Genomic DNA, 14078 nt, shown 5'->3' with positions numbered 1-14078 from the left:
TAACAGTAGATAGCCCATTTAGTGAGCTTTTAAACCGGCGGCATCCCAAGTGGCTCTCTGTGACCTTTGTGCATTTGCAGTTTGTGTATTATTTTGTTGTTTTTGTTTTGGATATGGACAACTTTGTCTGACGCAAATAAATAATAAATAAAATAAATTACAACTATTAGCACCTTAATTACAACTAACATAGTAAAGTGCCCATAGAATTAGAATACCATTGCAATTTAACAAACACAAATTTTACACTTTGGTTGAAAGTAAGTTCATATCATTTTTAGGAGTCGCGGGAAACTGAAGAACTCGCGCGAAACTCACACAATAATCTTTTCAGTGTTTCTATTTATTTGCTATTGAATGGTTGAAATTTTTGTGGCTTTATTTTGGCAGATTTGATTAGACTGAAAGGAAGGCGTCATTGCGAAGTAAGCTGGAAAAAGTTAAGTTAAATTTTCATAAAAAAAATATTCTTAAGGAAGACACAGCGCTGGTCACAAACGTTCAATTTATTTTTTTTCTGCGTAAAATAAATACAGTATGCTGAATCCAGTAGGCCTAGTGTTGCGTTTGGTTATTTCAAAACCTTTGGTTTTGTCATCTTCCCCTTTGTTAGTGTCAAATTCGTGTGTTTATTTTATCGTTTTCTAGATGTTCGCGCCAGCTATGAAAAATAAAATTGAATTGACTTGCTTGGTTTTGTATGATTATGTTGAACCGACCCACAAAAAAACTGATCATTAACAAAGCTTCATCTTTAAAGTCTGCTAATGTAACTATCAAAAACGTCCGCCCGGATAGCTCAGTTAGTTAGCGCGTGACTTCGTGAACGAATAAGCTTCAAGATCAAGCGGCGCTGGTTCAACTCTCGGGGTGTTTGTTTGTCATATCTGATATCTTTATCCTGCATTGCGGGAAAGCGGACTTGAGCGCTATGCATCGGTGTAGGTTACGCCTTCCGACGTACACCTGACCCACGCTGCAGACGGCAATGTCTGTTTCCGGTTGTCTACTCTACTTATGACTTAAATTTGGTATTACCCATTACTCGAAATCGATCACTGGGTAGAGGCAATTATCGTAAAGTTTCTTGCCCAGAGAAAGAACAGCAAGTGCAGGTGGCTGGAGTCAAACATGCAGGCTCTTGACTGCGAGCCCAACGCGCTAACCACTCGGCTACTGTGCGCTTGAGCAACGCATTATAGCCTAAGGACTGCTCTCCATTCAGCGGCACCTATTGAATGGAATGATAACTCCCGGCAACAAGATTTCTACAATCGGAAATTTCACTCTGTCAATCTCGGTAACCGGGCACCGGCCCTTCGTCAAAAGCTCTTCGTCAAAAGCCTTCGTCAACTATGCGAAACTACCAAGAGTAACCTATCAAGGCTTCGTCAGTCCGAGGATAAAGATTCAAAACTAAACTAACTAAAAACGCAGCGCTGGTCCAGCTCGCGAGATGCGCGCTTTAGCTATGTTTTTTAAGACTCCTCTCCATTCAGCGGCACCTGGTGGATGAAATATGGCTCTGCTTCAACAATCGAAAAATCCCTCTGCCATTCTCGATATCCGGGTCTGCGCGATGCCACCGATGGTTTGGTGGAAGATGGTTTGTGCGTCAGTGGTGGAAATCCTACACAAGTATGCGAAACTGCCAGGAAAAAACTTTCAAATGTTTTCTCAATGCGATGATAAAGGTTCAAAACTAACTAAGTTAGTATGAAAAGTAGGCTACTTATCAAGGCGAAGTAACCTAGAAAAGACACTTGTCAAAGAGAAAAATAACTATAAGGCATCCACGAACTCTCACCGATTGAGTTCGTGTCTAATTCAACTAAAAACATTAAAGCAGAAGTGGTGTAGCAACAGCCGAGCAATAGTAGCTGTTTGTGAGCCGTGTAGCGAAGCGACCATGACAATTATAGCCTACCGTAGGCTAATATAGGCAATTATCTGCATTTTGCTGAAGTAGGATAGCGTTTTTGAAGTCACCTATAAATTGGACATAGTTTATTTTTGTCATCATAAACAATAGTTGGAATGTCTATTTTTGTTAGGTTTTCATTAAATACCACAAAATTATTATTGCAACATGTCTCCACCCACCTTGCCTACGGCTTTGATTTGTCTTGAATTTTTCTCAATTTTTTTTTGCTATTTGCTGATCAATAGTCTTACCCTAACAATGACTAAACTAATAAGTTTTCTACAATACGATGTCGTCGAAAAACATGAAACAAATAGGCCTACAATGATAACTGAGCTCAGAAATATTACATAAATCTCATTTTACCACATTTATACAGCTTTCTAAACAGTTTTCAAAATAAACAAAGTCGATAGACTACAGTAAGATATTTAGAGCTATTTTAGAATTTTTTTGTGACACAACTTTTCGTACGGTAGGCTACCTACCTCATTTTTATAAAAAAATGTTCTGTTGTGATTTTTGCAGCGATCAGATTGGAATTAACTTGTAGGCCTATTTGGATTACTGGCTTGAACCAAATAGTGACCTAAACTAAAAGTGATTGCAAAAACGTCTTAGCCAAACATTACGCTACTCCAACATTGTATGCAAATTAATTGCATTGCCAAGCAACCTTGTGCAGTGTTGTGCAAAAATGCATGTTATGTCAAAGGTCGTCAATTTTCAAGTTAGAACTTTTGAAAAGATTTGGCATTGTAGCCTATGTGAATAAATCACACAAATAGAGTAGCCTAATGCGGCTTGAGACACCTAAACGCAAATTTTCACTTCAACCGTATTTATAATTCAGTGCAGTTTACTATTTTTTTTTTACTGCGACAAAAACTCACTCCAGTAATTGATCGCATCTTTCAAGTAAAAACTTTTTGTTGTAAAATCACACTTGCAGCGGCTGCAAATTAATGCATAGGCTTACAAGAATACTAGGCCTACATTAATTCATAAAACAGATACAGTACTGTATCATTTTGACATCACAAAAAGTAATTCAGTCAAGCTTTTGAAGCGTTCGTGTGGAGAAAATGAAAATAAGAGCACATCCCACAAAATCACGATCAGATCGCTGTTGTATCGCAAACTTACTGCCCACAGATTTATCTGCTTTTTAAAGAAATTATACTGCTGCAGACGTAGGCCTACAGCAAAATGATCAAAACCGCAAGACTCTTGCGGTTTTGATCAGCAAGACACTTGCGTGGGTGTAAAAGAAATAATTGAATGTAAAGAAACACTCTCTAAAAGCACGCAAATATGCGATTGTAACCACGAAATGAAAAGCAGATTTAATCAACTAATAAACTAAAGAGAATATTAGACTTTAGTGACAATAGTTTTGTTTTGTTCATAGGCTACCCTATAAGGATAGGCTATAGTATATACACTATACAGTATAGACAATCACTGATTTTTTTTACAGATTTTTGCTAGTATTGTTTTAATACTTTCGTTCATTTCTTAACATTAAGCAGCAAATAATGGCATGTTCGTATGCCAATTATAAAGACTGGCCTACCAATTACAATCAAGACATTTAAAATGAGAGCACTGCCAGGTCAGTTTCACGCTTGGAACGCCTAACTCAATTTTTCTCAGTCATGCTCTTTGCCTTGAGGCCACGTGATAATATGTTGAAACAACGTATAAAACTGAGTTTTTTGTAATTTTATCAACAAATTTTGTGGAGAGAAAATTTATTCAACATATTAATAGACATCGAGGCAACCTTACTTTTTAAACAAGCGTCTGACATTGAACAGACAGAGCTTACAATTTTATCAGGTTTAAAAGAGACTTTAATGACGTATTTCCTTTCATACAAAGACTACACAAGCGCAAATGAAACCAGCATCTAAACTTTGTAGCTTGATAAATTTACCAGTTTTATTGACCTCAAGTCTGGCATTATCCTGACAACGTAAAAATGAAAAGACCCAAATTGTTGACATTATCTGGAAGAAACGTTTTCTTTTTCGAGACAGAAAACGTGCCAGAATAACGGAGTAATAACGTGCGACCGTGTATGGGCCATTAAGCATATAAAGGATTCATAAATTTAAGCTTATCAAAGATGTCTCGTTTTATATTTCAGTAGTATTGTAAATCAAGAGATCGTGTAATCAATGCGTTAATCCAATGCAAAAAGTCGGTCAGTTATTTTCGATGTCGAACTGCAATTTTGTTATTTTTAAATTAGCGAATGTTTTGTGAGGTGCGAAGACAAAATATGTTTTCAACGATTTATCTCTGAAACAGGCCATCTAGAATCTAGATGAAGAATTTTAAGTATTTGTGCATCAACATGACTGTTTAGACCAAATGTAGAGCTAAGACTTGAATTTAAATGAAAGTAGGGCTGGGTAAGGTCAGGAAATCATGCTACTGACTTTGACGATAATTGCCGATGACAGGAAAAAGTGAAAGTTTGCATCAGATAAAAATGTAGCCTACATTTAAGTAGCTACAGGCTAGTGAAGAAAGTTTCATGTTACTGTTTTATGACCATTGATACATGCGTCTGGATCATTTATCTGGTTGTGATCAAAAGTGAACATAAAGCATTTTATATTTAACTCCATGTGAAACAAAGAACATAGTTAGTTATTTTAAAACTGACCTGGCGCCTCAGGGAATAAGCCATGCATGTTGATTAGGCGTTCAAATCCTGAAAGTGTCTCGGGACATCTGACAAAGCCGAACATGTATAGCTTAGTTTAGTTGACAAGACCAAAGGTTTGAAAAATCTCGTCGAAACCCAGTTTTGGGTCAAATCAACAACTATTTCTGATGTCTACTTGCAATGTTGTTGCCAATAGACTAGACTAGACTACATTATTCACCAAGTGGTGCTGAATAGAAAGCTGTTCAAAGTAGGCTACTGCACAATTAGGCTACACTTCCAAAAATGCATATTCGTCAATGGCACTTTGGGCCATAGTTCGATGTCTGCAAGTCAATGCCATGCAGTTAAACAGAAATCCGAATGTCTTATCTTTTTTTTAAAGTTTACCAACGGTTCAACTGATAACAAGGTAGTCTAAATTTAAGACTGCTTCAAAAAGTTTGCAATGGAAACAGAAACAATCGAACGGGAAACAGAAATTCTTCATACAACTGAAAATGTTTTATACCCAATCATTGCAGGTAAGTTGCTAATCATGGCGACATTTATACACAGGCCATAACAACGTGCAGCTTAAAATTTGACTGAAGGCCGATCTGTTAGTAGTCAAAATCGCTAGTATACGTTGATAGTTTGAGTATTAGGCTAGTTGATAAATATAGTCTTTATTTATATTTTGTGTGATTTTGGGTTATTTTTGTGCTATTGTTACCATTCAAATAACGGACTAGATTTTGGCACTTGTACTAGAAATCCGAAAAGCGTCTGACATTACTGACCACACCGGTAATTGAGGAAAATTTGTAACTTTTTAACGTAAAAGAGTTTTGCAGTGATTTGAGATTCAGTGATCACACTTTGGCAATTTAGATTCTCAAAACTATCACTTCAAAGGGATACAAAGCAAATTTAGCTTAAACTTCAAAATCGAAAGTTACTAATTTAGTGATTCATAAAGAAAAATAGTTTGGTATATTGCAACTATGGTCTCACAATACGAGAGCCCAAAAGTTAATGTAAAATTCCATTTGTCGGACACTACATTGAAATCTGTGGAAAATCGCAAAAGTAAAATATCCGAAGAATTAAAACTGCAAAATTTAAATTCGAACTCGGAATAATACCAAATTTAAATAACTGTTCATTGAATTTGCAACCGTGATTATTAACGTCATTATGTAACGTCATCATGTGAGCGTCATGTCGCTTATTAGCTGTATCGTTTTTCGCTCTCTTTTATGTTATGCATTTGCGGTAGGCTTAGCCGATGCCTTGTTACCATAGTTAGAAATCAAATGAAGCAACATTGAACTGAAATTGTTTAATATTAATTTTATATCTTTCAGGTATTGGAATAATGGCAAATGTGCTTGTTATTTTTGTTGTCGTGGTTTGGGAAAAATCTAGAGCGAACAGAACGGTTGCTGATATGTTTGTAATCAATTTGGCTGTCGCTGACCTACTATTTCTTACTGTGTTGCCCTTTAATATGCCGGCTTTGATAGACAATGGATGGGTATTTGGAGGATTTATGTGCGTAGTTACTGAAGGTAAAACTTGAACATACATTTTGCACTTTTGCTATATTGTAAATTGTAACTGAAATAGCTTTTTTTCTTGTAAAAAAAATAGTCCACCGATGTTGATGACATAGACTTTCCCAGCGAGTAAAAGTTGTTCATGTTGCGTTGATTCAACGTCAGCACACTTTCGACTTAACGTTGAATCAATGTTGTTGGTGACATGGCCAGATAGCAAAATCCGTCAATTTTACATTGAGTTAACGTCTGCAGACGGATTTTGCTATCTGGATGGTTGACTCGTTTAGTTCAAGAGCGACGGAGGACATTGGCCATTCCTTCTCGTAGCCTACTATTAACTCTGATTTCATGAGAATAGGCTACCTACTACCCAACGCTACCTACTACCCAACGCCACCAACTACCCATAGGCTACCTACTACCCAAGGCCACCAACTACCCTACCTACTACCCAAGCCAGCAAATCAGTCTTTTTTACGAGTCTTCTGCAAGTCAGCAATTGTTAACTGAGTAAATGGCATGTCAACAAATAATTTGTTCCATAAAATTTGTGAATGTAAGACGGCACGCTTTTACACATAACTTAATAACCAAAATATTGTCTTTATTTTATGCAGTCATGAAGTATTTCAACTACAGAGCATCAATATGCTTTTTGACTACGATGACAATTGACCGATACTTCGCTATTGTTTATTCTTTGGAGTCCCGCGCGTTCAGAACAAGGCGAAATGGTGCAAAACTTTGCGTGCTGCTTTGGTTATTCTGCTTCTGCATATCTATCCCTGTGATAATATTTACCGATGTACGCATTGAAGAAGGAGGCCTTCTTAGATGCAGAGTTCATTACCCAGGATATACGCCCACATATCTACCCGATTCAAAACTTTACGATTATTACAATATCTCATTACCCAATTCCGAAAACCAGTATTTTCAAAGTCACACAACAGAAGGCTCAACTGTCGACGCGGAAATGTTTTGGGAAGAAGATGTTGATAGTGACTTTTTTCAAGGTAGCTCCGGAGGTAATTAAATAAAACTTTTTTTCTTAACTTACTATTCTACATTTGATTTACTTGTGGCTTGTCGTGGTCGCTGTTCTTTAACAGCAAAAAGGAAACTTCTCACATGCTGCACATAATGAGTCTGAACATTATACAATATAAGCTACTTTCCGTCGACTTTCCCAGCACTGAAGTTAATTTGGCTTTTCAACCGTTTTTATTGTGCGACCCAGGGCGAGATTTATCATTAGACTGGAAAGGCTGAAGCCTAGGGCTTCAACATTTTGGGGCCTCAAAATTTAAGATGTACGGTACAACGTATATTTAAGCTGTAAATCGCTTAACTGTTTGTAGTCATTGAGGAAATTACCTGTTACCTGAAATGGCAAGTTTAAACGACCTGGTATGTTTTGCACACCTCTACTATACTGTAGCCTAGTTGTGGACAAATTTGAGTGTAGTGATTTTATTGAGTAGCAAATTTTTATGAGTAGCGCGAGGCGCCCGGTAAACCAATGAACAGCTGTTAGGCGCTGGGCCTAACTTCATAATGTTTTACTGTAACCAGATAACTAGGCTAGGGTTCAAGCTAACAGTATCTCGCAAAAAATAAAGGAAGATGAATTATGGTTATGTTAACTTTTTACAATCGTGCTTTGCGCGATTTCCACCATGTCAGCAAAGCCATCCAAAACGACAAAATATGAACAAGAAATGCAGCAACGTGTTGAACTACTGATAAATGCATACCCAGAAGGTGTTAACAGGAAATTTACTGATAAACTTTTGCACTTTCACAAGTAGGCTACATGCATTTGCGAGGAAACTATATAGGCCAACGAAAGAGCACATTTTGTCTTATACGGGCCTTTATTTAGGGCTACCATACGTCCTCTTTTAAGAGGATTTGTCATCTTTTTTCAAGAAAAATGAATTGTCCTCCGAGGACACTAAAAATACTCAAATGTCCTCTTTTTTTGACAGATTGGGTTTTCATGCTTATATTTTCAACAGGATTATATTGCTTGATGACGTTTCAGCGACGGCTTGTAGGCTATTTGTTTTTTAAACATTTTGTATACCGTACCAATGTAGGCTAACATGTTGATTTATAAATTCTACAAGAAATTGGCGCATTTTATGGAACTGTTGTTGAACGTTCATTGCATGGTTTACTGTAAGATATTAAACAACATTTTAAAGGCCATGCTCACACTTTCACAAAAAATTATTCTTTTACCTACATAGGCGTACGTTTTATCTTGACACAACGTTTGTAGAGGTTGTTGATTACCAACTCAGTTTGGTTCGTTTGATGCTTGAAACAAATGTCTAAAAGTGCAATGTGTATAACACCTAACCTACAGCAAAAGAAATCGTGGCATGGATACTTGGATAGGCCTACAGCTTTGCAGGAAAAAAAGAGTTCACGCTTAGTTCACGCTTTAGTTCACGCAGTTTTTAGCATCTTAACGGAAATGTGCAGCCTACTGTTTTAGTCATATTTCTTGCAAATAATTTAGCAATTTCGTTTAAGGCTGACCAATGACCATTCCTTGTTGAAAAAAGTTAAGGCTTGGCTAGATGGAGGTAGTGCCTGATTTGTCATATTTTGCAGATTTTTGCGCGATCATTGCTGTCTGACTGAAACTATCTAAAAATTAGGCATTTTTTTCACTTTTTGCCGACTCTTAAAAATATAAAATCATTCGTTGCCTTGAGGAAGTAGCTCTACTAGAAATGAGAAAAAATAAGCTAAACGTTCAGTGAATCTGTTTTCTTGTTTTTGTTTTGTTAACTTTTGCTGCGTATAGGCCTATACTGTAATGATTCAAAAATATGTAAAAGATTCTTCAAGCGTAAAATTCTACTTGCTGGCGAAACGTGTCCTTTTTTTAGGCGATGAAAATATGGTAGGCCTATAAATAGCCTACTATAGCGTTGAAGTGAAATATTTAGATAACTCCAAATGTAGAATCAATCATTCGGCCGTGTCTTAACAATGATTTCAACTGCTCAGGACAGAGGTGCTTTTCAAGATTTAAAAAATAAAAAACGAATTAAGATCAACAATGTCTCAAGATAGGCTGTCTTCACCAGTGGTGCCAAAGTAGGGGGGGATGGCCGATGGGGGATATATCTCCCCCAATATTTTGGCAGCATCCCCCCCAATAATTCAGAAAAAATATTTTCTATGAAGTTGTACTTCGATTTAGTTGTTTGCAAGCATCTCGAATTGCTGTAGTTTTTTTTTTATTGATGTTTGATCACAGTTCTAAATTGTCTTGAATTTGACGCTAGACAATGAAGGATCTTCATTGAAGGTATTAAGGACAAGTTGGCCCAGGCCACTGGCCACGGTACTGCAGTAATGAAGAAACTGCACAAACATATTTGGGACTTGTGCTGATTTTGAAGCCTTTGGCACTTTATAGAGCAATTTAGTAGCCTATCACGTTGCAAGGATAAAAGCTTGACATTGACTCTTGTGAAGAGCTGTTTCAGACCCTGAAAATCACTCGAGAGAAATATCGTGATTTGGAGTTTGAGAGCAATTACAAAAATGCAGTTTATCATTTTGGAAAAATTTGCTGCTCATTTTATCACGCCTTTGCAAGCACCACGGCAAAGAAGAGTCCTTGAAAGATTGGGTGGAAGCTCGATGGCAGTTACTGCAGACACTCAACTCCATTATAAAATACTTTACAGTCAGTTCATGGACAAAGTTATCTCTGAACTGACCGAACGGTTTGAAAGTAGCCTGAATTCCGATTCGGAAAAGTATAAAGAACTTGCATGAATTTTCAAGACCGGCTTAGTTCCTGAAATGGTCAAAAATTATCCAGAACTGAATAGACATTAGACAATCGATGAGTTGTCAAATTGATTTATTCAGAAAGGCAACAGGAGCAAAATCTCTGTACGATGCTCAAAGAGCTTACCAGGCATTGTCCGAGTTGGAAAAACCTCTCTATTCTAAAATACTCTAGCTGATTAAGATCCTCTTAATTTGTCCGGCTCTGCTGCTTGTGAGAGGTCGTTTTCCAATCTTCGTAGATTCATAACCTGGCTGAGAAATACTTTGGGACAGGAAAGGTTGTATGCTAGCATTACTTGCAACATTCACCAAAATATTCTTAATGACATCAGCATAAATGACAGTGCTAATGAGTTTTCAATGCGCACTACCTTAAGACGCAATAAGTTCGGTTGTAACAAGTTCTTGTGATGTGTTTGAAAGTTATTATTTTTGTCATAAATTTGCAGATGTTCTTCTGTAGCTTCGATTGTTTTCAGTCTCCTGACTAGTGACTTCGTCCTATAGTGCACTAACTGTAGTGATTCTAGAGAAGGAGAGGGCAAGAAGAAAAGTATAACTTCTGTTTTTTTTTTTTTTAAACTAAGTATTCATTGGAAGGTCATATTAGGTTCAAATCCCGCTGGAGGAACCAATTCTTCTTTGCTTGTTTCTTAATCTTGCAGCAGTCATTCACAAGAGCACTGGTAGCGCTTTTATCTCTAGCCTATGCTTCTAGCAGCTAATTTACCGAGGTTCGGTGATTGTTTAATAAACTTAATACCAGTAGCCTACCACTAAAATTGTGTATAAGAGTATGCATCCCCCCAATGTTCAAAATCGTCTAAAATTTGATAAAATTTTGATTTATCCCCCCCAATCCTCAATTAACTTCGGCACCACTGGTCTTCACTGAGTAGGCTGTGTATTGAAAGTGACAAACTAAAGCAAATATATTGTAATGAGATTTTGATTGATTTTGCTACGATAGGAAGGCTATGAAAAAACTTTTTGTCAATTTAACTATTTTTAATGACAATAATTCATTTCTTTGACAAAAATTTTTTTCATTAAATTATTTTCTGTTAAATTGTTAGATTATTAAATTATTTTTTGAAATGAGATTGCTTCACCATATTTATCTAACTATTTTTAATGACAATAATTCATTTCTTACCTATGGTGATGCAATCCCATTTCAGAAAATAATTTTGTAGGCCCATGTGACTTCTTGGTGGGCAGGTTCCAGTGTAAACTACCCACTGTAGCCTAAGCCCATTTTAAACTTGTTTGGTGACCCTAAAGTTACGATTTGTCACCTCGTTTAAAGTCGTGATCCATAGTTTGATAATAGGCCTACCTGGCTTAGGTCGTGGATTAGATTATGAACCTCCGCAATGTCCTAAGCTCGAAATCGTTGGCACAACCTAAACTTCTATTCAGGCTGGGACACTTCCTTAATTGTGTAGTTTTTAACCATCTCACAGATGTGTAAAGTTGAAGTATTTTGTGTTTTGATTTTTACGTAGAGTTAAACGAGTTAGGTCTACTATAAAAAATGTAACCTACAAGCTGCAGCATGTGTAGTTTTTAACCATCTCACAGATGTGTAAAGTTGAAGTATTTTGTGTTTTGATTTTTACGTAGAGTTAAACGAGTTAGGTCTACTGTAAAAAATGTAACCTAACTTATAAGCTGCAGCATATGTTTACAGATGCAGAAGCATACGTATGTCGTGATGAGGCCCATGTCACTTCTGCGCATAAGACTACACTCGTTTATGCAAATTTCGTTTTCTTTTTCCTTCTTCCAATTGTTGTTGTTATGTTTTGCTACGGAGGAATCATCAGAGTCATACTAACAAGAAATATACCGAGCATCAGCACAACAGCAAGTGGTAACGATTAATTATTTTATTTCTTATCTTTATTGTTCTAATCAAAACATAACACAGTGCCGTAAGCTAAATTAGTTAGGCTACTATTAGTGGTCGAAGGCTCAAACCTAGGCCTATAGGCTATTTGTTTTCTGAGTTTTTTTTTCTTTGTCTTCTTATGTGATAAAAATAGTTTGAAGTCAACACTATGCTATCACTTAAACTAAAGGAATGTAGACAAAGGCACGGTGAACTACCACTAGAGGTACAATCGGAGTTGAGATTGTCTTTACAATTGCAGGGGCTCATAATCGCGTGGCCGGGATGGTTGCTTTGTTGGTGACCGTATTTCTCATTTGCTGGCTACCATTCCAAGTTTTTGAGCTGCTAAGTTTACCTCCAGGACTGCAGGTTTGTTGGCTAGTTTAGAATCAACAAAGCGAGCTGGATGTCATTTTCTGCTAACATAACTAGCCTATAGGTCAACGTTTTGACTGTAATAAGTCTAATATGAGTAGGCCTAGGTAGCCTACATTAGCTTAATACCAATTTTATTCTTAAATCAAATTAAATTTTCAAAATCCGTTTGCCTTTAATGTCCTAAGTAGAAAAATCGTGTTGAATGGACAAATAAAAAAACATCTCTCTTTAGTCTAAATTGATAATAAGGGTTACAAGTTTGAAGGCCCATTGTAGCCTATAGGCTGTAATTTATGTGTTTAGGTCTGCAATGAGTCTATCCTAATTTTTATTTTGAAGCAGGACGATTTTATCTTCTATTTGTTACATCAGGTTAACTCTGCGAACAGTTGTTCGATTTTGAAATCTGCATTTACAATGTTGGCATGGTCGAACAGCGCGATCAACCCGATACTTTATTCATTTTCAAGCAGACGATTTCGGCATAAAATGCTGGTTTCTTGGACGTACATAAGATATGGTAAACTCAGGTAAATTTACAGGATTTTTTTTTCTTAACAACTGGCCCGTTTCCTACGCAAATGAAGGTCGACTTAAGAGTGTGCAAAAATAAGGGCAAATAATGAAAAAATAATATAGGCTATTTGAAGGAACTGAGATAAAAAGATCTCACCAGATATAATATTATACATAGACAGAAGCCTTCAATCCCCATTCTCCAGTTGCTGTTGAATTATGGTGGTCTTTATTAACTGGTGACATTAATTAATTTTCATAAGCCATAGGGGCCCAGTGAGTTTTGCAAAAGTTTTTTTTTTAAATCAAAAAAAGATGTTGTGTCTAACAATCTGCAGGCTTTGCCAAACCAACATAGCCTAAGCCCTAATGGTAAGTTGTTTGCTATCAAGTTTTACGCAATCACAAAAAAATTATTTGATTGAAAGAAACGTTTTTCAATAAAATAGTGTAGCCTAGGTTGTTTATAGCTTACAATTTGCTGATCATTTTTTGATGCTCGGTCATCTCCAACACTTCGTTTACACGTCTCACTATGAGAGAGTGCAGACTCGACGACCTCTTGCGCCTCTTTAGGGCTACGGTCATTCGCACTCTTTCATTGTATGCACACTGTACGTTTTTGTTTATATACGTTTCGCATGCTAACCAAAATAAATCACCGTCCATGCACTAATTTTTTCAGGGCACTAGCATTGCAAAACAGTCAACGAACTACGCAAACAAGGCAACACGCCAAAACGATAAATGGTTCTTCCAAAGGAATGTCCATGCGACCAATGTCCCCAACAACTGGGCACAGCATGATATAGCCCAGCTACCTGAATATCATGCGAGGCGAAAACTGCTCAGTTCAAGAACATATTTTTTGGTTCAATCACAGGTGGTTGAACACGAATTGGAATGTAGCTTTAACCAGCGATTTGTCAAAAACAAGACGGATCCAGTTTGGGATGTAAAATCAAGAAAAAATCAGCCGAAACAACGAGATAAGAGTACCGCTTCCAAATCGACAAATGCGGGATGATACGGCGTCGAATTATTCCAAATATCTTGTAAAGACACTGCAGTTATTCATAACACGGTACACTAGTTCGCATTGAGGAAGCGATTTCCATTTGATTCGAAGATCTATCTAGTCTTCCTTCCTAAATCGTCGTGGTCTCCCTGAGGCCATCAACATTTAAGTAACAATTGAAAAAAAAAGAATTTTACGCGCATTATTTTTGATTGTAGGCAACATGTTCCATCAGCTTTACCTACCGCACACTGACACGCACGCTGACACAGCACAAAATATAACCTCAAGCAATA

The 14078-nt window shown here is 36.9% G+C and overlaps 1 protein-coding gene across 1 annotated transcript; it reads left to right on the top strand.

The window, feature by feature from the left end:
- The first annotated feature begins 5014 nt into the window (after positions 1–5014).
- LOC145781830 (somatostatin receptor type 2-like) lies at positions 5015–14065 on the top strand. The gene is made up of 7 exons (XM_082593508.1): positions 5015–5128; positions 5954–6157; positions 6766–7176; positions 11667–11849; positions 12130–12239; positions 12621–12778; positions 13450–14065. The coding sequence occupies exons 1-7, from the start codon at positions 5053–5055 to the stop codon at positions 13574–13576; spliced, it is 1269 nt and encodes a 422-aa protein (XP_082449634.1). The 5' UTR covers positions 5015–5052; the 3' UTR covers positions 13577–14065.
- The last annotated feature ends 13 nt before the right edge of the window (positions 14066–14078 follow it).

This window comes from Aplidium turbinatum, chromosome 13 (assembly GCF_918807975.1).
Source record: "Aplidium turbinatum chromosome 13, kaAplTurb1.1, whole genome shotgun sequence".
In the NCBI taxonomy this organism is placed as follows: Eukaryota; Metazoa; Chordata; class Ascidiacea; order Aplousobranchia; family Polyclinidae; genus Aplidium; species Aplidium turbinatum.
This window is presented reverse-complemented; position numbering and strand designations above follow the sequence as displayed.

Coding starts and splice junctions, on each gene's coding strand:
- LOC145781830 (XM_082593508.1), top strand. CDS start 5,053: ATGGAAACAGAAACAATCGAACGGGAAACAGAAATTCTTCATACAACT. Junction 5,129..5,953: donor TTTATACCCAATCATTGCAG/GTAAGTTGCTAA, acceptor TATATCTTTCAG/GTATTGGAATAATGGCAAAT. Junction 7,177..11,666: donor TTTTCAAGGTAGCTCCGGAG/GTAATTAAATAA, acceptor ATATGTTTACAG/ATGCAGAAGCATACGTATGT.